This window comes from Anolis sagrei, chromosome 3 (genome assembly GCF_037176765.1).
Source record: "Anolis sagrei isolate rAnoSag1 chromosome 3, rAnoSag1.mat, whole genome shotgun sequence".
Taxonomy (NCBI): domain Eukaryota; kingdom Metazoa; phylum Chordata; class Lepidosauria; order Squamata; family Dactyloidae; genus Anolis; species Anolis sagrei.
Genome location: NC_090023.1, coordinates 40488319 through 40508615, shown reverse-complemented (window position 1 = coordinate 40508615; position 20297 = coordinate 40488319). Strand labels below are relative to the sequence as shown.

The following is a 20297-nucleotide window of genomic DNA, read 5'->3' as shown; positions in this document are numbered from 1 at the left end:
CCCACTGGAGCGGTACCATTTGACCTACTAACACTTGCATGTTTTCGAACTGCTAGGTTGATAGAAGCTGGGCCTAACAACGGGAGCTCACCCTGCTCCCCAGATTTGAACCTGCGACCTTTCACTCAGCAAGTTTAGCAGCTCAGCACTTTAACTCACTGTGCCACCAGGGGCTCCCACACAGGGACAGAAAGTGAGGTGAAATTTTCCAAACAGGGGTACAGACAGAAAAACAAACACCATAGGGGTGATTAACCCTTCCCCATGCTATCCAAATCTTAAATACTTAAATACACTTAAGAAATGTTTCTGTTCCGACTTACATACAAATTTGCTTAAGAACAAACCTACAGAACCTATTTTGTCGAAGACTTTCATGGCCGGAATCACTGGGTTGTTGTAGGGTTTTTTGGGCTATATGGCCATGTTCTAGAGGCATTCTCTCCTGACGTTTCACCTGCATCTGGCAAGCATCTTCAGAGGTACCTCATTACCTCTGAGGATGCTTGCCAAGGATGCAGGCGAAATGCCAGTAGAGAATGCCTCTAGAACATGGCCATATAGCCCAAAAAACCCTACAACAACCCAGAACCTATTTTGTTTGCAACGTGAGAACTGCCTGTATAAGTATATTCATTGTTTGCCTTTTCTCTTTTGGAAATGCAGAATTAATGCAGTTTGACATCACTTTAAATGCCATGGCTCAGTGCTATAGCAACCTGGGATTTGTAGTTTGGTGAGGTATCTGCGCTCTTTGGCAAAGAAGGTTAGAGTCCTTGTAAAACCACAGCACTCACAATTCCAGAGCTTTGAGCCATGGCAGTTAAAGTGGTGTCAAACTGTATTAATTCCACAGTGTAGATGCACCTTCTTATCCTTTTGACTTTTACATTTGGGTAACTGAAAAAACATTCTTTTGCAATGTTTTTGTTAATTTTCAATTGTTTTAAGTTAAGTTTTTTTGCCTAAATATATTTTAACATGTGAAACCGTTTAATGTTTGATTGCATTTGATTTCATCTTTCTATAAACTTGCTTAAATCCCATTTTGAGCATAAAAATCAGGTACAAATCACACACACACACACATACACACACAACCTCTTCTGTATCTCTTGGGAGTCTTGGAAAATATTGTGTGACTTTGAATAATGAAAGTTTAGCTAAAGTCCGTGAGAAGAGACCTTGCGTGCAATGAGGGTTTCTCTACTGAGAAGAGAAATTAGTCATCTCCTATTTAAATATGTCAAAGATTGCTCATTGCTTGGTGAGGATCAACGGAGATCAATTAAACCACGCTTGTTATGCTTGTGCTGCTAACTCAAAGGGTGAAAGTTTGGGGAAATTCAAAGGTTCATTGACTTCATAACCCCACATCTGAACTTTTCCATATCATACTTCTCAAGCATTCAGAATGCATTGAGGAATAGCCTCCATAAGGAAGGCGATCCACACTTTGCACCATATGAGAATAGCTGAGCAGAAGAAGACCTGCCATGCATTTGTCTTTCAGGTAGGACTGGAAAAAGAAAATGGCTAAATGGGGACTGGAACAGGGGTGGAAAGAGCAACATATGTCTGGGTGGTATGAAATGAATAGACAGAAATGCTTCTACCTCTTTCAGGCCTCAATCCAAGGTCACCCAGAAGAAACTTTGCTTGTGCAGTGAGATTTGCCCTTGGATTTCTCCTCATGGTGCCTCAGCACCTGGAGCAGGGTTTTGTTTTTTTGTTTTTTTGGATGTAGTGACACATGAGGTTTTATTATTGTTCTGTACCTTCTATTCATTTCTGATTCATGACAATCCTAAGGCAATCCAATCACAAGCATTTCTCGCCAGAATTTGTTCAAAGAGATTTGCTACTGCATTACTCCAGCCCCTGACAGATTTTGTGCCGTTTGTGTCACTGCTGCAGCTTCAGCTGTTGTTGTTTTCTACAGGGGACACACAATTCCTTTGTTGAAACTGCTTCACTAGCAGTCGGTTCATTGGTTCAACATTGGCAGTCTTTAGGAGGAGCCGGAAAACCTGGTTGTTCCAGTGTGCCTTCCCAGAATAAGGAGAACTCTCAGCAATATATCCTCACAATGCACTTTAATATTGACTTAGGATGGACTGTGCTCCCTCATTTCTCTCTGAAAAATCCTATCCTATCCTAGTTATATTTTACCTTGTTCACATCAGCATTTTTTCAATTTTAATCTACTACATTTGGCCCAGCCACTATTAAAATTGTTTATGTCACTATTGATTGTTTTTCGTTTATGTGATTTATATGATTTGTATTTTATTGATTGTTTATTGATGTTGTGTTTATTGATGTTTTGTTTGATGTGCTTTGGGCTTGGCCTCATGTAAGCCGCACTGAGTCCCTTGGGGAGATGGTAGCGGGGTACAAGGTGAACCTATCACAAGGTTTTCTTGGCAAGATTTGTTGAGAAAGGGCTTGCCATTGCCTTCCGCTGAGGCTGAGTAACTTGCCCAAAATCACCCAGTAGGTTTCCATGGATCAGTGTGGATTTTGACCCTGGTCTCTCAGTATCCTAGTCCAATCCTACAACCACTGTTCCATGCTATGAAGTGAGTGTTGGATAAACAACAACAACAACAACTTTATTTTTGTTCCCCACCTCCATCTTCCCGAAGGGACTCGGGGCGGCTTACATGGGGCTAAGCCTGATCAACACAGCTTAAAATGTAACACATTAAAATGCTTAACAACAATATAAAACAAAATAAAACACCAACATTATAACAATATATAAAAGAGGCGTCAAAACCAACAACCAATAACAAATTCAATTTATTGTCACGGGTGGGCGGACTGGTGCAACAACAATTTAAAGGATAGGCTAGTGAGTAAAGTGCATAGGTCATATGGCAACAGTAAGGATAAGAGCAATAGTAAAGTGCAAGGACAAGATTTTGGGTCCAGCTCTTTGCGGAAAATGGACAGGGTTGGTGCTATCCTAACTTCCCTGTGTACCAGCTGCACCCTTACCTTGAAAAGCCAATCTGGCCACGGTGGTCCACGTCTTGGTTACATCTCGGATGGATTACTGCAATGCACTCTAAGTGAGCCTGCCTCTGAAGACGGCTTGGAAATTACAACTAGTACAAAGAACAGTGGCTAGGTTATTAACAGGAGCTACCTACAGGGAGCATACCACCCCCCTGTTTAAACAGCTCCACTGGCTGCCTATGTGTTTCCAAGCCCAATTCAAAGGGCAGGTTATTACCTATAAAGCCCAGCATGGTTCAGGTTCAGCCTATTTGCATGACCTATGAACCTGCCCTGACCCTCAGGTTCACCAGGAAGGCCTTTCTCATGGTCCCACCTCCGTCACAAGCACGGTTGGTTGGGACAAGGAAAGGGACTTCTCGGTGGTGGCCCCCGGCTCTGGAACACCCTCCTCAAGGAGATTAGACCTTTAGGAAGCAACTGAAAATATGGCTCTAGAAGCAGGCTTTTAAAAATGGCTAATTGTATTCTAAATGATGGGGGCTTGAAAAGAGACTAAATTTAACTGGCTCTTATAGCCTTTTTTTAAAAACAAGAGTAGGTCTTATGATGTTTTTAGTATATCACATGTCTTAATTATTACATCATTTTATATTTTTGATTGGTGTTTGAGTTATTATTAACGTGGTTTTGTGCTTTATTTTTTTCTTATGTATCATGATTTATTTTTCTTCTCATTTGCTGTTTTAGTTTTAATTTTCTCTGGATTGTAAATGTATTATTATTTATATTGTTTTTTCTTGTTGTAAGCTGCTCTGAGTCCCCATTACAAACCACAGAATAACAGGGTGTAGTCATGGCAGATAAAGTGGAATCATATTGTTGAAGGTTTTCACTGCCGGAATCACTGGGGTGTTGTGTTATTTCTGGGTTGTATGGTTGTGTTCTAGCAGCATTTTCTCCTGACGTTTTGACTGCATCTGTGGCTGGCTTTTTCAGAGATACATATAATAATTGTGTAGTTTGTCAGATCCCCTGATTTCCCATCCCATCCCAGTACATGTATATATTACCTAAATTCACTGTCTGAGAAATGAAGAGTTTTATATCAGTAAAACTTTTCAGGAAAATGATTCACCTGGATGAAAGTGAGCTTCTAGATTTTTCCCCGTTAAGCTTTCAAGCTTCTTTTAGCGCTGAAACTACCTTGGTTGTCCTGTGGAATGACTTTGCCAAGAAAAGAGTATTGGGAGAGAATAACCATATTTGTTTGTTAGTTTTATTAATTTTGTATCTTGCTTTTCTTGAGCAAAAGCAGGACCCAAATTGGCTAATTCTGAAATCAGATGAGACACAGTTAAATCATCTTGCTTTTGTGTTTCCCTTAATGCTATTTTCAAATTATGCCAATGATAAATCATATCACATCGTTTTTATTATGTAGATACGTGCAAATACGAGTATTCTAAAATTCCTAAAATTCCAAGCATTCCATTTAAGGGATACTCATCTTTTCCAGTTTATTGGGAGAGTTACTTTTTAAAGATTGTAAGTATAATGGTAAATATAAATAACCACTTCCAAGATGTTGTAACTGTTACTGTTGACTTAAATGTAAACCTCAGTTAGGAGAAACCAAGGGAATTAAAAGGATCTCGTTACACCAGCCTTTGAGTCAGTGGGTCTAATCAATTATAATTAACAATCAAGTCGAAGTCTTTTTTTAAATTTATTTTTAAGTTCTGGAAAAGGCCAGTGAGTCAAACGCTATACTGTACGGAAATACAATACAACTAATTTCATCCACTTAATGTCAGGGTCTATTCCTTTAGAACAGGGGTCCTAAAACTAAGGCCCGGGGGCCTGATATGGCCCTCCAAGGTCATTTACCCGGCCCTCACTCAGGGTCAACCTAAGTCTGAAAAAACTTGAAAGCACACAACAACAACAACAACAATCCTATCTCATCAGCCAAACGCAGGCCCACACTTCCCATTGAAATACTAATAAGTTTATATTTGTTAAAAATGTTATTCATTGTAATTATTATATTGTTTAAAAGTGTTTTTTGCGCTACAAATAAGATATGTGCAGTGTGCATAGGAATTCATTCATGGTTTTTTCAAATTATAATCCAGCCCTCCAACAGCTTGAGGGACTGTGACCTGGCCCTCTGTTTAAAAAGTTTGTGGACCCCTGCTTTAGAATATATGCTTAGATAATAGTGAAAAAACAAGTCCTCAGATGTTGAACAGGATGGGTTTTTACAGAAGAAAGGGGGAACTCAATAGTCATCTTGCCTATGTTCTGGACACTATACATCTCTTGATTTTGCATGGACTACCGAGGTCAAGTCTAAAGACAGTAGAACTAGAAGGGACCCTTGTAATAACACTGTCATAAATTATGCTGGAAGGTAATGACATTAGCTCAGTAAGATTCATGGCTAAGTGGCAAGTTGAATGCAAATTTCTTTCGTTCAGATTCAGAACTTTATTACACTAAACTAGTTTGATTTATTAAATGTATATAACTAATTGTTGTTTTTGCATCATATGCTTTCAATCAGCTCCAATGTGCTGTGACCCTATCATGGGGTTTTGTACTATAGCTGGAACAACCCTGTCCCTTGATCCCAAGGGGTTGAAGTGGTTCTCGTTCCGCCCCCCCCCCCCCGCCCCCCTCCACTCTTCTTTTTTCAACAAGGTATTTTATAGTCTAGTGGAAGTGATCAGTTGTTCATGTGTAAATATACTTACTTGATTATTTTTATCTTAAAATACGCTTCCTTGCAAAAAATTGTTTTTATTCTTATGCAAGTAAATGTATACGTGCTCAGAGTATGTCTTTCCTCCCTGGGTTCAAACAGCAAAAATCTAATATGTAAAATTAGTGGTGACTTGTATGCTGTTTTAACTCTAGAAATTACATTATCTTCATCGCCGTTTTGATTAATGTGTGAGACAAAAAAAAAATCTAGTGATGACTAATCTTCCCAAAACTTCTCTAAAGCGAGTAGCTTGTCTGTCACTTCTGAATCTCAGCTGAGTTTGTTTTAACAGTGATGATTAAGATCTTTTTTCTCCCAGAGAAACTTCATTGAGATTCCTTCACATTTTGTACCATTTTTATTATTTATTTATTTATTTAGTACACTTGTATACCGCTAATATCTCAGCCTGTGCGGCGACTCATTGCGGTTTACAACATATTTAAAAATACATAAATATTTTTAAATATTTTTACATAAATCAAAATGAAATGTACAAGCAAAATTTAGTTTATACATGTTTTATTACTAAAAAAGCATAAGAATTCTTGACCTGTGAAGACATTATAACTACGGTATTATTGAAGCAAAAATAATATTTACATGGAATAGCATGAGATAAAAACATTTTAGGCTCAAATTGGAAAACTAATAATGAGTAGCTTTTAAACGAATTGTGAATTGTTCAGCATTATAACAGGAACAGAAAAAGATGAGAAATTTAATACGGATAAAAGGTTACCTAATTAAATTTCTATAAATAGAGTCTTGCTTAGCCAATATAAATAGGGCGGCAGAACACTGGATAAGTGAAAATGTTGTATAATAAGGAGGGTTTAATGAAAAACCTATTAAATGTCAAAATACATTATGATTTTACAAATTAAGCACCAAAACATCATGTTTTACAACAAATCGGCAGAAAAGGCAGTTCAATACACTGTAATGTTATTTATAGTATTTGCGAATTTAGCACCAAAACATCACAATGGATTGAAACAGCTGTGGATCTGGGTGGGAGGCAGACTGTGTTGGATAATACAGAACTTTGAGGAGTGAAGGTTGGATAAGCAAGACTCTACTGTGCTAACAGTAGGTTGCTGTGAATTTTCTAGGTTGTATGGCCATGTTCCAGAAGCATTCTCTCCTGACATTCTGCTTCTGGAACATAGATAAACAGCCCAGCAAACTCACAGCAACCCATTGATTCTGGCCATGAAAGCCTTCAGCAACACATCTTCCGAAGTATTTATTCATTTAATTAAAACATCTAGGTTTAAATAGGTTAGTTCAGTAGTTCACAATAATTTCTCCATTTCTATCATTTTGTCTCTTACTAACTAGTTTTGAACACTGAATGATTGTTGTTATAATTGTGGACTATATTCCAATTAAACAACACAATTTGCTGCATAATTAAAAGGAAATAATGTGCTCTATTGATTCCATTCAAATTACTACCCTATGACAATCAACTCACCAGTGGTTCTTCTTTCAACCTTTGTTTTCATTTTCTCATTTTTAGAAATGAGAAAATTTCTCATTGTGGTGGCGCAATGGGTTAAACCCTTGTGCTGACAGAACTGAAGACTAACAGGTTGGAGGTTCGAATCTGGGGAGCTCCCTTTGTCAGCTCCTGCTCCCCATGCGGGGACATGAGAGAAGCTCCCACAAGGATGGTAAAACATCAAAACATCTGGGTGTTCCCTGGGCAACATCCTTGCAGACGGCCAATTATCTCACACCAGAAGTGACTTGCAGTTTCTCAAGTTGCTCCTGCCGTTAAAAAAATAGAAATAATTTTTTGAATTGAAAATAAAACCCATTCCCAGCCTCTGCCCCATGTGATCCCCTCATTTTGATTTGCGAGCAAGGAAACCTTCAAAATGATGCCTCTTTTTCAGGCATGATGCCTCTTTTTGGACCTCCTTCTTTCCTTGGAAGCATCTTCACTATAGCCAAATGCAGTAAAGGATCAGTTAAGAATGAGTGTCAGAAGTATCTGAACTGGATCCAAAGCTCTTAGTTTTTATACATGGAAGAATACATCGCAGCATGGCCTTACGGATGTGGTCGTCAAAGTAATAGTAGATCAGCGGGTTTGTGCAGCTATTGGCAAAGGCAAAAGGGCCACTCAGTTCCATGCCAAAGATGCCAACTTTGTAGGGAAGGCAGAAAGGAGGCTTCAGGTCTTGGATGCCAGACATTACAGCTACAATCTTAAAGACATTGAAAGGAGCCCACGAGAAAACAAAAGCAATCACTACAATGAAGACAATTTTGATTGATTTCTTCAGCTTTTTCTCATGTTTCCCAGATTTCTGATAATGCACACAGAGTTTCTTGGTGACAGAGCAATAAAAGGTCAAGATGCTGAACAGAGGGACGAAGAAGGCCAAAGCCAGCAGCAGCAGAGACTCAATCCGTTTCTTGGGTGTAGGGTCCTTATCCATGCAATAGTATTCATCAGCATATCTCTGTAGCTCCCTGGACAAAAGGGTTGGCAAACCCAGCAGGAAGGACAGAATCCACACACAGACGCAAAGGTTGATGGAATAGAGCTTTGTTCTGATCCTCCGGGCCACTGATGGGTACATGATGGCCAAGTACCGATCACCACTCATGACAGTCAGTAGGAAGATGCTACAGTACATGTTGACTGAGATGATGTAGGAACTGCCTTTGCAGACGAAAGAGCCAGACCTCCAGAGTCCAGAATAGATTTCCTTGTCTACCCAAATTGGTAGTGTGATAAGAAAAATAAAATCAGAAGCTGCCAAGTTGACAATGAAGATATCAATTGGCCTCTGAATCCGCTGTTTGAAGACAAGAGCTCCTATGAGAAGGGTATTGCCAAGGATCCCCACGAAGAATACAGTCGAATAGAGAACAGGCAGGACAATGTTCTTGTAAGGCAGCTCTATAGGAAGGCAAATCTCTTCAGGAGCCTCGGTCCCAGGAGAATATAGATCATAATAGTTTGACATTGTTTCCTCCATTGCCGGAATTCTTTAGTAGTCAATCTGTGAAATATCGTTTTGCACTGCCACATCTAAGAGATGCCACAAGCCATCGTTGTCATCTTATTTTTTCATTGTTCAATATCTTCCAGGTGGCAAGATTTTTTAAAGCATTAGTGCAGAAAACACTCATAAATTTCTGGTGAACAATGTAAATGCCAACCACAGAATGGGAGGATCTGGTTTCATCTGACCAATAAACATGCTTGTTCTGATTGTTATCTTCATGCTGCATTTGACCATAAAGCATTAGTGGGGTGGTTTCCTTGAGCTTTGGCAAGTGAAGGGGGTGTTTTTTGTTGTTGTTGTTGTTGAAAAAAATAAGGCTTTGGGGTTATAGATAGGAGTGGAAACAAGAAAGCAGAGAATTTTGTTCAGGGTTGTTATTTTAAAAAGCCACTAACCAGCTCAATCTGGGTTTGACTCACTTTACCAAATGACAACTTACTTTTCTTGCACTTAAAACAAATGTTCAGTGTTATACAGATTTTGTCAATAGCCTTCTCGGTTTGGCTGGCAGTCATATTCTTATTTCAGTTTACAAAGTTGTGCTTTTGAATATCACAACTTCCTGACTGTGAGAGCTGTTCAGCAGTGGAACTCTCTGCCCCAGAGTGTGGTGGAGGCTCCTTCTTTGGAAGCTTTTAAACAGAGGCTGGATGGCCATCTGTCGGGGGTGCTTTGAATGCAATTTTCCTGCTTCTGGGCAGGGGGTTGGACTGGATGGCCTATGATTCTATGATTCCATGATTCTATGATCAACATGAGCTTTAATATCAGTTTTTTTCTTTTGCAGTACTCTTAAAAAGTTGGCTTTACTTTTATATCTTTTTGAAAGGTTTAAAAGAAACAGAAAGTAAGAAACCATGAAAATGAACAAAATCTGGCTACCAGTATTTTTAAAAAACTCTAATATCATAACAGTAAATAAAGAACAACACTCAAAAACAGGGGAATTCCAGACAAGAAACCATCAGGGCCAGCGAATCACCTCCCAACAAAGGATTCCTCCAGGCAGTAAGAAGCCACACCTTGAAAACTGCTAGCCCATTAAATGCTCATCAAGGTAGTCAGTTGAAACATTCACACCTAGCTCCAACAGACAAGAGTTCTTTCTCCCACCCTGGACATTCCACAGATATAGAAACCCCATTTTCCTAGTTTCCAACAGATCTCACAACCTTTGAGGATGCCTGCCATAGACGCAGGTGAAACGTCAGGAGAGAATGCTTTTGGAACATGGCCATACAGCCCGAAAAATTCACAACAACCCAGTCAAACAAAAAAAATGTTATGTAGTTGTGCTTGGTGTAGTGATTTGAGGGTTGGACTGTGCGTCTGTGGACCAGGATTCTAATTCCCTTCTTAGCCATGGAATCTCACTGGGTTTTGGGGGTTTTTTTTGTCATGTCAGGAGCGACCTGAGAAACTGCAAGTCACTTCTGGTGTGAGAGAATTGGCCGTCTGCAAGGATGTTGCCCAGGGGACGCCCGGATGATTTTGATGTTTTTATCATCCTTGTGGGAGGCTTCTCTCATGTCCCCGCATGAGGAGCTGGAGCTGACAGAGGGAGCTCATCCGCCTCTCCCCAGATGCAAACCTGCGACCTGTCGGTCTTCAATCCTGCCGGTCCAGGGGTTTAACCACCGGGGGCTCCTTGAAAACAAATTGATACAATTTGAGTGATAATGATAATTTGCATAATATGCAAATCAGATGCTTAGATTTATGAGCTAGAACATGCCAGCCCTAACTGTGGTTAAGAAGGAGTCAGAGAAGATATTGTTGCAGATCTCATTAACTATGAACAACAGATTGGGCAAACCTCAATTAACTTCAGTCTGTTCTCTGCAAAATTTAGAGAAGTTATTTCTTTGGACAACAACTCTGGGAATATGACCTTGCCAGAATTTCTCCAGAAAACATGACCAGTTTATGAGAACTGTAATCCAAAAATTAACTTTCCAATCATTATTCATTTTCAGTAAGGGTTAGTACTATCACTTGCAGTATGATTCAAGAGTATTTTTGAAATGATATCTGAAATGCTTTACATATTGCCAAGAATTTCACAAATGGTCTGGTTTCATATTTATAGCTTTCCACTTTGATGTGTCATTAAGTAATACATAACGGAAGTCAGTTAGTGTGGACTAAGAACTTCAGGAGACCAGGGTTTGCATTTCTACTCAGCCATGGAAACCCAGTTGGCAACTCGAATCTGCGAGTCAGGGTGAGCTCCCATCTGTCAGCCCCAGCTTCCCACGTGAGAAGCGTCCCAGAGGATGGAAACACATCCAAGCATCCTCTGGGCAACATCTCTGTAGACAGTCAATTATCTCACACCAGAAGCGACTTGCAGTATATTCTCAATTCGCTTCTGACACGATAAAAAAGCTACATATCATTAAAAATTTGTGTTAACAAAACTCATTGAACTTGGAAGAATAAAGAAAAAAGATTAGGCACCAAGTAATTGTCTTTCAGAACCACATTCCACAACTATAGAAAAGAGTGGGGTTTTTTTTCATTTCATATTTTGAAAAACTCAATTTCCAGACTATTAATTAATAAGCCCCAGAGAAGCCTATCATTAAATATCTGCCTGCTTGCATCTTCTCTGCCATCGGGTGGTTGTCTTAACTAGTGAAGCCGCCAAATTATTATCCCAGGATGAGTACTTGCCCCGGCTGGTTTTTCTGCTTGTGTTTTCCAAATCTCCTGAGCCCTGCCTTTATTTATTTGCATCATTTCCAAGGAGTGCAGCATCATTTTTTGAGAAATAAGAGCTGTCACTGGGGACGTCTTGAAGCACATGATTTAGACAGAATGGATGTGCAATAGTGTTTTCTTGTTAGTGGTTTGCTTTCTTTTTCTTTTGACCTTGCATATGCTCAATTGGTATATTTTACTTTTGATAATTTTCCAGGAAGGGATATTCACTTTAATATTTGAAAGGTGGATTGCAAAGCTACTGAAAAGAAACAATGGGAGAAAAAGAAGGCTAAGGTTCAGATGAATATGTCTTGGGCTAGTCGGTTATTGCTGTTGGATTCTGTCATTGCTATGTTTTAAAAGCAGTTGATGCACCATGAGTGATAACCATTTTGCTACCGCTCTGGTAATCGCCTGCATCCTCAGCTTTAATTCCACCATCTTCTTGGCTGCCTCAATTGGCACAGATGTTTGGTTTGAATACTGCAACCCTTCATCTCCTGAAAACATCAGTATGTCTCCTTGTGATGAAGTCTTCAGAGAAAATACAAATGAAGACTTGTATACAGAAGCTCTCTATCAATGGAATGGTACCATTGGACTGTGGCAAAGGTGTATCACCATACCTGAAAACTCTTACTGGTGCAACTCAACAGGTAAGCTCACTCACCATTTTCTGTGTACTATAATCTGTATACTGTTAGGATATTTCTGAGTTTCTTTGATCAATCTCCCATAAAACCCAAGAATAACCGGGAATTGCAGATATCTTAATTTTAATGTAATTTCCCACCCAAACCCCATGCACAAGCTGCGTTGGAAAGGAAAGGTGGGAACTTGTATAGTTCCTATCACGTTTTCTTCTCTTCAGTGGTGATTCAAATACTGTTTTGGATCTTTGAGTCTTCAGCATTACATCAACAGAAGTCCCATGTACTGTATTATGCCTCCAAGGTTTTCAATATTGATTTCCCCCCAGAAAAATAAAGTAGCAAAAGGGTAATGAACAGGACAGCAAGTAACACATTGAGTTGTTTAAAAAACCAGCAGCAACATTGTAATGCATGAAACAATGAACTCACTATAGCAGGTACTAGCAATGAGTTATTTCTGAAAAATCACTGCTGGTGTATTAGGTTAAACCACTGAGCTGCTGAACTTGCTGACTGAAAGGTTGGCAGTTTGAATCCAGGGAGTGGGATGAGCCCCTGGTGTTAGGATTTAAGTAATTTTTATATAAGTAATTTTATTATAATAAATATGTACTACAGTACAAGCACATTTGCCCCTGATGTTAGCCCCAACTTCTGCCAACCTAGCAGTTTGAAAACATGCAAACATGGGTAGATCAATAGGTACCTCTTGTGCAGGAAGGTAATGGAGCGCCATGCAGTCATGCTGGCCACATGATCTTGGAGGCATCTACGGACAACGCTGGCTCTTTGGCTTAGAAATTGAGATGAGCAACACTTCCCAGAGTTGGACATGGCTAGACTTAATGTCAGGGGAAACCTTTACCTTTACCTTTCTAACTGTTAACATTTTGTTTACAATATACTTTAATTGCTAAAACCTTTTATAAGTTATAAAGCTAAATTCAACTTGAATATGTGTTTAAGAGAGAGAGACAGGGCCTTCTCGGTGGTGGCCCCTCGGCTGTGGAATGCCCTACCTGCAGACATCAGACAGGCCCCCTCGCTGTTGGCGTTCCGGAGGAAGGTGAAGACCTGGCTCTTCGAACAAGCATTTGGCTATTCAGTGCAATGGAATATAGGAACACGGTGCAATCGAACATAGGAATATGGAACAAGGATTACGAGAAGGATTCTGATTTGTTGTTGAGGCGCTATGATTAGGATAATGATTGTTTTTTTTATATATTGATTGTTATGTAGAATTTATAATGTGTTTTAATTTGCTTTGATACTGTCTTGTGATAATCTGTATTATGTAAACCGCTTTGAGTCGCCTAAGGGCTGAGAAAAGCGGTATAGAAATAAAGTAAATAAAGTAAATAAATAAATAAATTTAACTTATCCCCAAAGCAAGAAAAGACATTAATTTTAAATAGATGTGACTGAGACACACTCTAGAAACACTTCTGAGACTAAGTATGGGCAGTCCCCAAGTTACAGACAAGTTAGGACCTGTAGGTTTGTTCTTAAGTTGAATGTGTATGTAAGTTGGAACAGGTACATTTTTAAATGGTAACTGTAACCAAAAAAACATTTAGTTTTGGATAACATAGAGAAGGGTTAACACCCCTGAGGTGCTTGTTTTGCTGTCTGTGCCCATGTTTAAGAGATTTTATCTCACATTCTGTCCCTATGATAATTAGATTTTGAAAAATTTAGCTTGTGGGAACGATTGATGAAAAAGCCTCAGCAGGATAACTCTTTCAGGAGTGAATTTCCCTTCTTAGGGGTAGATTTTTCTCACTTTCTGTTGTCTCATCCCCCCCCCCCCCCCCCATTCTTAGCTATGAGTTATTTGTAAGTCGGATGTTTGTAACTTGGGGACTGTCTTTATATGTTTTTCAAAATCCATAGTTCTGGAGCAGCTTAAAGCATGAAAGCAAGCATTTCATTTTCAAGTGGACTCCTTTCTGTGCAGATGGGGATGGAGGACAGCATATACATTCTCATTAGCCTGTATACACGTATAAGTGTGGGTGAGGAATAATAACAAAGCAAATCAACCCCAATAAGGTTATTTTGCTTTTCTATTCTGAAAGGTGAGATGGTCACAAAGTGTGTCAGTTTTTCTCTTTCGGATCAATTCATGGAAAAATATAATGACCCCAGGAATCCTAACAGTGGCAGTGATATGATACGGACCTGTAAGTATACGTTGTTGTTTTTCTTATTCGGTAAATCTAAAATGCTGATAACTCTTATGTATCTAATTTGTTATGAATTAATTCACTTGAATGCATTGGATTTACTTTGAAACAGATGTGTATGAAATGAAAACAAGCCATGTTTACAATGAAACATAAATAATGCATATTTTGCCTCTTCCAAAAGTAGCTGAATGACTAATTTACCAAACTTCATCAAGTCAGTGTCTGGCTGAATCTACACTGCCATATAATCATGTATCGGATCCCATACTGTCTGCTTGGAACTGGATTATATGAGTGAACAATGCCACATAATCCAGTCCAAAGCAGATAATATGGTACCAGAAACTGGATTATTTATTTGTTTATTTATTTGTGACATTTATAGCCCACCTTTCTTAACCATACGGCAACTCAAGGCGGGTTACAGATTGGCACGATTCAATGCCATGCATTCATAAAAGTGCAATTAAAACAGTCAACATAACAATATAGAAACATATATAAAACCATTAAAACATGTAGTCACCAATGTCATCTTGATTAAAATTGTTTTCCAGTAACATTGTCTGGCTATTCCATGTTAATCATTCAAAGTTTCATATTATCTATTCTGCTGCATTCTCAAAAGCTTGCTCAAAGAGCCAAGTTTTTACCTTTTTCCAGAAAGTAAGGAGGTAGGGGGATGATCTAATATCCCTGGGGAGGGAGTGCCATAGCTGGGGGACCACCACTGAGAAGGCCCTGTCCCTCGTCCCCAAAAATCGCACTTGCGATGCAGGCGGGATCGAGAGCAGGGCCTCCTCAGATGATCTTATCTCCTACATGGTTCATAAGGAGAGATACGTTAGGACAGGTAAGCTGGGCCGGAACCATGTAATGCTTTATAGTCTAAGGCTAGCACTTTGAATTGTGCCCAGAACCAATTTTGCAGCCAATGGAGCTGACGCAACAGAGGGACGCCGACCGCTCGGCAGTGTTGATGGGGCTTCAATATCCAAATGACCTGATTGTGCTTTTTACGTCTTCCTAAAACAAGATTGGGTGTGTGAGTCTTGGAGACCACAAAGCACAGCCTAAAATTCCCTAACCCAAAACATGTCCTGAAGACAAAATCTTCCACCTTCTACCTGTGAGAGCTCTGCTTCTCAATCTTTGGTCCTCCAGGTGTTTAGGACTTCAGCTCCCACAATTCCTAACAGCTGGTATTTCTGGAAATTGAAGTCCAAAACACCCGGAGGAACACAGGTAGGGAACCATTGTGCTAGAGTCACCCCAAAAGCAAAAATCTCTCAAAAATCTGAAGCCAAAAATGATGAGACATCACCTCTGGTCATGCTGTGAACACCAGCATGGCCTACTAGGTAAAAATTGGTCTCTGGTCTCTCTGCAATTGCTTATTACTAGCCTACAGTATAGTTTGTATTTAATGCTTACTCTAGTATTTCTGTAGTGCTTGACACAATCCAAGACGAATTTTTAAAAATTTGACACAAACAAAAACATGAAATTGAATTAAATAAGCTATCGTTCTTTAAAATATATTTTTGATAAATTTTAATATCTCAATACTTAAATTACAAAAAAACTACAGATAGATCAAAGACACACACACAAAGACTGTGATATACTAATGTTTTTAAAATATTTCTCTTCTCTAAACTACATCTATTATTTTTACTATAGACAATGATGTTGGAAGCTGGGATGGCCTAATTTTGTTCATGTGCATCTTTCTATTAGATCTGTGGCGCTTGCAGTTCTTTCTGCCCTTTGCCAGCCTTGGACTCATGTGTTTTGGGATTGTCATTGGAGTATGTATTTGTGCCTGTTTTAGTCTCTACCCTACCATTACCGCTGGAGTCCTCCACTTCCTAGGAGGTGAGTGGTCTTAGCAAATATAATCTAGTTGCTCTGCACTGAAATATGGATATATTAATCACATGATTGAAGAATTCCATTATGTGACCTGACCCTAATATTATGCCACTTTTACTACAGGTCTGTGCACACTGGGTGCAGTTGGGTGCTATGCAGCTGGAATTGAGTTGCTCCACAAGAAGCTAAACCACATTTCCGTGCCAGGCCAGTTTGGCTGGTCCTTCTGTCTGGCTTGTGTCTCAGCACCTTTGCAATTTATGGCAGCTGCCCTTTTCATATGGGCTGCACATAACAACAGGAAAGCATTCACACTCTTGAAAGCCTATCATGTGGCCTAGTGAACCCTTCGTCTTTTCCCAAGTCTCTTGTAAAGATAGATAGATAGATAGATAGATAGATAATGTTTTGTTTTTATATTTTGTTATAATGTTGTTTTTTCTGTTTTCTGATTTATGCTGTTGTTTAGATATTTTAGTGTGCTACATTTAATTATGTTGATTGGGCTTGTCCCCATGTAAGCCGCCCCGAGTCCCTTCGGGGAGATGGAGACAGCGTACAAACATTTACACACACACACACACACATATATATATATACAGAAGAGTCTCACTTATCCAACCTTCACTCATCCAATGTTCTGAATTATCCAACGCACTCTGCCTCCCGCCAGGATCCACAGCTGTTTCAATACATTGTGATGTTTTAGTGCTAAATTCATAAATAAAGTATACTGAACTGCCTTTTCTGTCAATTTGTTGTAAAACATGATGTTTTGGTGCTTAATTTGTAAAATCATTACGTAAATGAACATTTAATAGGCTTTTCCTTAATCCCTCCTTATTATCCAACATTTTAGTTTATCTAACTTTCTGCTGGCCCGTTTATGTTGGATAAATGAGACTCTACTGTATGTATATATATATATATACACACACACACCCTTTTGCTCACCCCTCCCTTTTCACTTCCTCCTCAAGTTTACTGCAAGGCCACGTTGGCCTTTTCAGGTCTTTCCCATTTTTTATTTTCTATGATATTGTTTGCAATTCTGCTTTTAGCAAAAGGGTGTCTTTTTCCTTCTTTAATCTTCATAGGACAAGCAGTTTTAGATCCATTCCCATTACTAAGACCTTCACCCACAGATGAGAAGAGGAAATATGGGGCCATGATAGGAACATTTCCAGAAAAAACCCAGATTTCCAAATGACTCCAGGAAGAGCAGAGATTTTCAATGGGATTTCATAAGCTGTTCGGTTCATAATACATAAAATACGTTTCACTACCACCCCCTCACTTCCTCGAGTTGTGTCACTGAATTTCATCAGTTGATTTGTTGATAGAAAGCAAAAAAAATACCCCTTTCAAATATGCTGTCCTTATCATGCTCATGATCATATATCTTAGCTGAACATAAATAGATTTAGCTAACTCTAAACATTCTGAGGAAACAATGCTAGCACAAAAGCATCTTGAAATGAATTGCCAAGATTGCACAATCAACAGCAGCTTTTCAAGGTTGTTTTTTAAAAAAAAGAAAAAAGAAATAGTACATTGTAGGTGTTTGACACAAAATACAGCATGGTTTACTGGTCTGAGCATTGGGCTACAACTCTGGAAACCACAGTTGGAAATTCTGCTTAACCATGGAAACCCAGTGAGTAACCTTGAGTAAGTCATGCTCTCTCAGCCTCAGAGGAAGGCAAAAGTACAGCCCGTGAACAAAATCCACAATGATCCATGATAGGTCTACCTTAAAGTTACCATAAGATGAAAACATCTTATGAAGGCACACAACAAGAAAACTTAAAGGCCTTTAGAATTACCTAGACTGGATGGAGTCTACTCTGTTGCCAAATTTTATGTGGATATATGAAAAATATTTTTTTTAATCACAGTCACTTTGGTTTTCCTAATGCAAGAAAGACCATATATCCAGATTTCTGAATATCAATTCAGATTTAGATCAGTCCATATTGTCAGATGGCAGATTGGGCCCATTTGGATTACCCAGACTGGCACAAAATAAAAGACTCATGCACAAGCTACTTCAAATTGTCAGAATGCAGCAATCACTAAAGATCAACAGGTACAGTGTGTTGGTTATACCACAGAGTATGAGTGTCCAGCCTTCTGGTTCAAGCGGTGATTCCCAAACTCTAGTCCTTTAGGTTCTTGGACTTCAACTCTCAGAAACCTTGTCTGTCTTGGTTAATGATCTGGGACCTTAGGAGTTGAAGTCCGAGACACCATCTGTGAATAACAACCTTTCTAAACTAACTTCCCTTTTCCAAAATGGAAGGGAAATGGGAGATAAGAGTTGTGTCTGCTATATGAATGGTAGCAGGGATATGCACAACACAGTCATCTTTTGCATTCAGCTGGCTTGATAACAGTAGCACTAAAATGACCACTTGTCGGAGGAAAAATACTAAAAAATATAGCACTCAAAAGAACTGTCTCCCAGTGTGAGCCCTGGAAAAAACACAGGGCCCTTCCACACAGCCATATAACCCAGAATATCAAGGCAGAAAGTCCACAATATCTGCTTTGAACTGGGTTATTTGAGTCCACACTACCTTATAATCCAGTTCTATGTGGATTTTATACAGCAGTGTGGAAGGAGCTTCAGTCATTACCTAGAAAGGAGACATCTGAAAGCATTACTCTGCATTTACTGTAAAAGAAAGATTTTCAGTTTGCATTGGTTTTATGCCAGCTGATACTAATGTAGTCTGTTCTGATTTGTTAGATTAAAGATGCAGGAGTAATAATTATGAAATGAAAAAAGCCTTATCCTCTTTTACCCTCTCCCTCATTTATTAACTGAAGAACCTGGAATGAGGTTCAAAACTGGCACGTTCTAGCTCTCAGTGCCTTTATTGGGTAAATATTGTTTTGACTTACATTCTATCAAGAATGAATCATCTGAACCGGTTTACAGAATGACTGAGGTTACATGGAACAAGAATGGGCAGTTTGTACAAGAAATAGAGACACTACAGAAATGTGTCATAAACCAGGGGGCTGCATTATTAACAAATACTTAACATGAATATAGGAAGTCCTTCCAGATCAGCTCAGTGGCCAGAATCCTGAGATCGATAGATATCTTTTTATAACTGACACAAAAGGCATGCCCTTACCCTGCAAAGGCAGCTGCAAGTTCTCTTGGCCAATGTGTCTTGGGCAAGCCCAGTACAACTGGCCAGCGACTGAAAAAAGAGCATTTGTCGCTTTCCCTTGATTTCTAATGTCACTGACTGGTGATCTAGGACAAGGACAGCTAATGGTTGCAGATGGACATCTGCATAATTTCCATGCACTCCCTGGGTCATCGTAGTTGAGAGAGATCACATCTTGCCTTCTCAATCAGGCTTGCACCCAACAACCTTAGTTGGGAGGAAATACGTGAAGGAACATTATGCCCCATCTCCTCTGTGTGACAGGACCACAGCTTGTGTTTTACATGAGAGATGAGAATCTCAATGTTTCCTTTTCTTATCATCAAACAAAACAAACCTTTATAAAACTTATGATTGCTTAAGTTAGGGATGAGCAACTTGCTTAATTTTTTCTTATTTTTGATCTGTTACAAAGAAATTGCTTTTTCAAAAGGACACAGGGAAACATTATACCAGACATAACCCAAAATAGCTCTCACTTGCAACCTGAGGGCCAATCTACACAGTCATATAACCCAGAATATCAAGGCAGAAAATCCCACAATATCTTCTTTGAACTGGGATATCTGAGAGTGACTCCAGACAGCCTTTTATCCCACAAGCATTCCAAAAACACAGATGTTTGTGGAAGGCTGTCTACATCCACACCAGAAAGTGCACTCTTTCTGGGGTGGGTGTCCAGATGTTCTGCCAGGACTGACCTGGCAGAACATCTGGGGACTCTACCCCCTCCCCCAAAGCCCCCTAAACCACTTTAAAAAGTGAAGTAACCTTCCCAGCCTTTATTAGCGTATCACTGGAGCTCTCCTGGTGTGTAAAAATGACACACCAGGAGAGGGGGGGGGGAGCTATTAAATTAGTTTCGGGGTTTGGGGGGAGGGGGGATTCCCACAGTTTACCGGGCTTATTTAGCCTGATAAACT

At 39.4% G+C, this 20297-nt stretch overlaps 2 protein-coding genes across 3 annotated transcripts; one reads left to right on the top strand and one right to left on the bottom strand.

The window, feature by feature from the left end:
• The first annotated feature begins 6218 nt into the window (after positions 1 to 6218).
• Positions 6219 to 19396, top strand: LOC132772061 (claudin domain-containing protein 1-like). Of its 2 annotated transcripts, none has more exons than XM_060770766.2 (4): positions 6219 to 12125; positions 14204 to 14308; positions 16055 to 16192; positions 16313 to 19396. In XM_060770766.2, exons 1-4 carry the CDS (start codon positions 11846 to 11848, stop codon positions 16528 to 16530), a joined length of 741 nt encoding a protein of 246 aa, XP_060626749.2. In that variant the 5' UTR covers positions 6219 to 11845; the 3' UTR covers positions 16531 to 19396. The 2 variants fall into 2 exon arrangements, with proteins under 2 accessions (XP_060626749.2, XP_067322706.1); XM_067466605.1 differs by lacking the exon at positions 6219 to 12125 and adding an exon at positions 12186 to 13188.
• GPR15 (G protein-coupled receptor 15) lies at positions 7677 to 8733 on the bottom strand. Its single transcript, XM_067466604.1, has one exon. The coding sequence runs from the start codon at positions 8731 to 8733 to the stop codon at positions 7714 to 7716; it is 1020 nt and encodes a 339-aa protein (XP_067322705.1). The 3' UTR covers positions 7677 to 7713.
• Positions 19397 to 20297: the final 901 nt, after the last annotated feature.

Bases quoted from the DNA above. Each gene is read 5' to 3' on its own strand.
- LOC132772061 (XM_060770766.2), top strand. From the start codon at position 11,846: ATGAGTGATAACCATTTTGCTACCGCTCTGGTAATCGCCTGCATCCTC. The intron at 12,126-14,203 runs GTAAGCTCACTC...CTATTCTGAAAG, and splicing joins TTACTGGTGCAACTCAACAG to GTGAGATGGTCACAAAGTGT. The intron at 14,309-16,054 runs GTAAGTATACGT...TCTTTCTATTAG, and splicing joins CAGTGATATGATACGGACCT to ATCTGTGGCGCTTGCAGTTC.
- GPR15 (XM_067466604.1), bottom strand. From the start codon at position 8,733: ATGGAGGAAACAATGTCAAACTATTATGATCTATATTCTCCTGGGACC.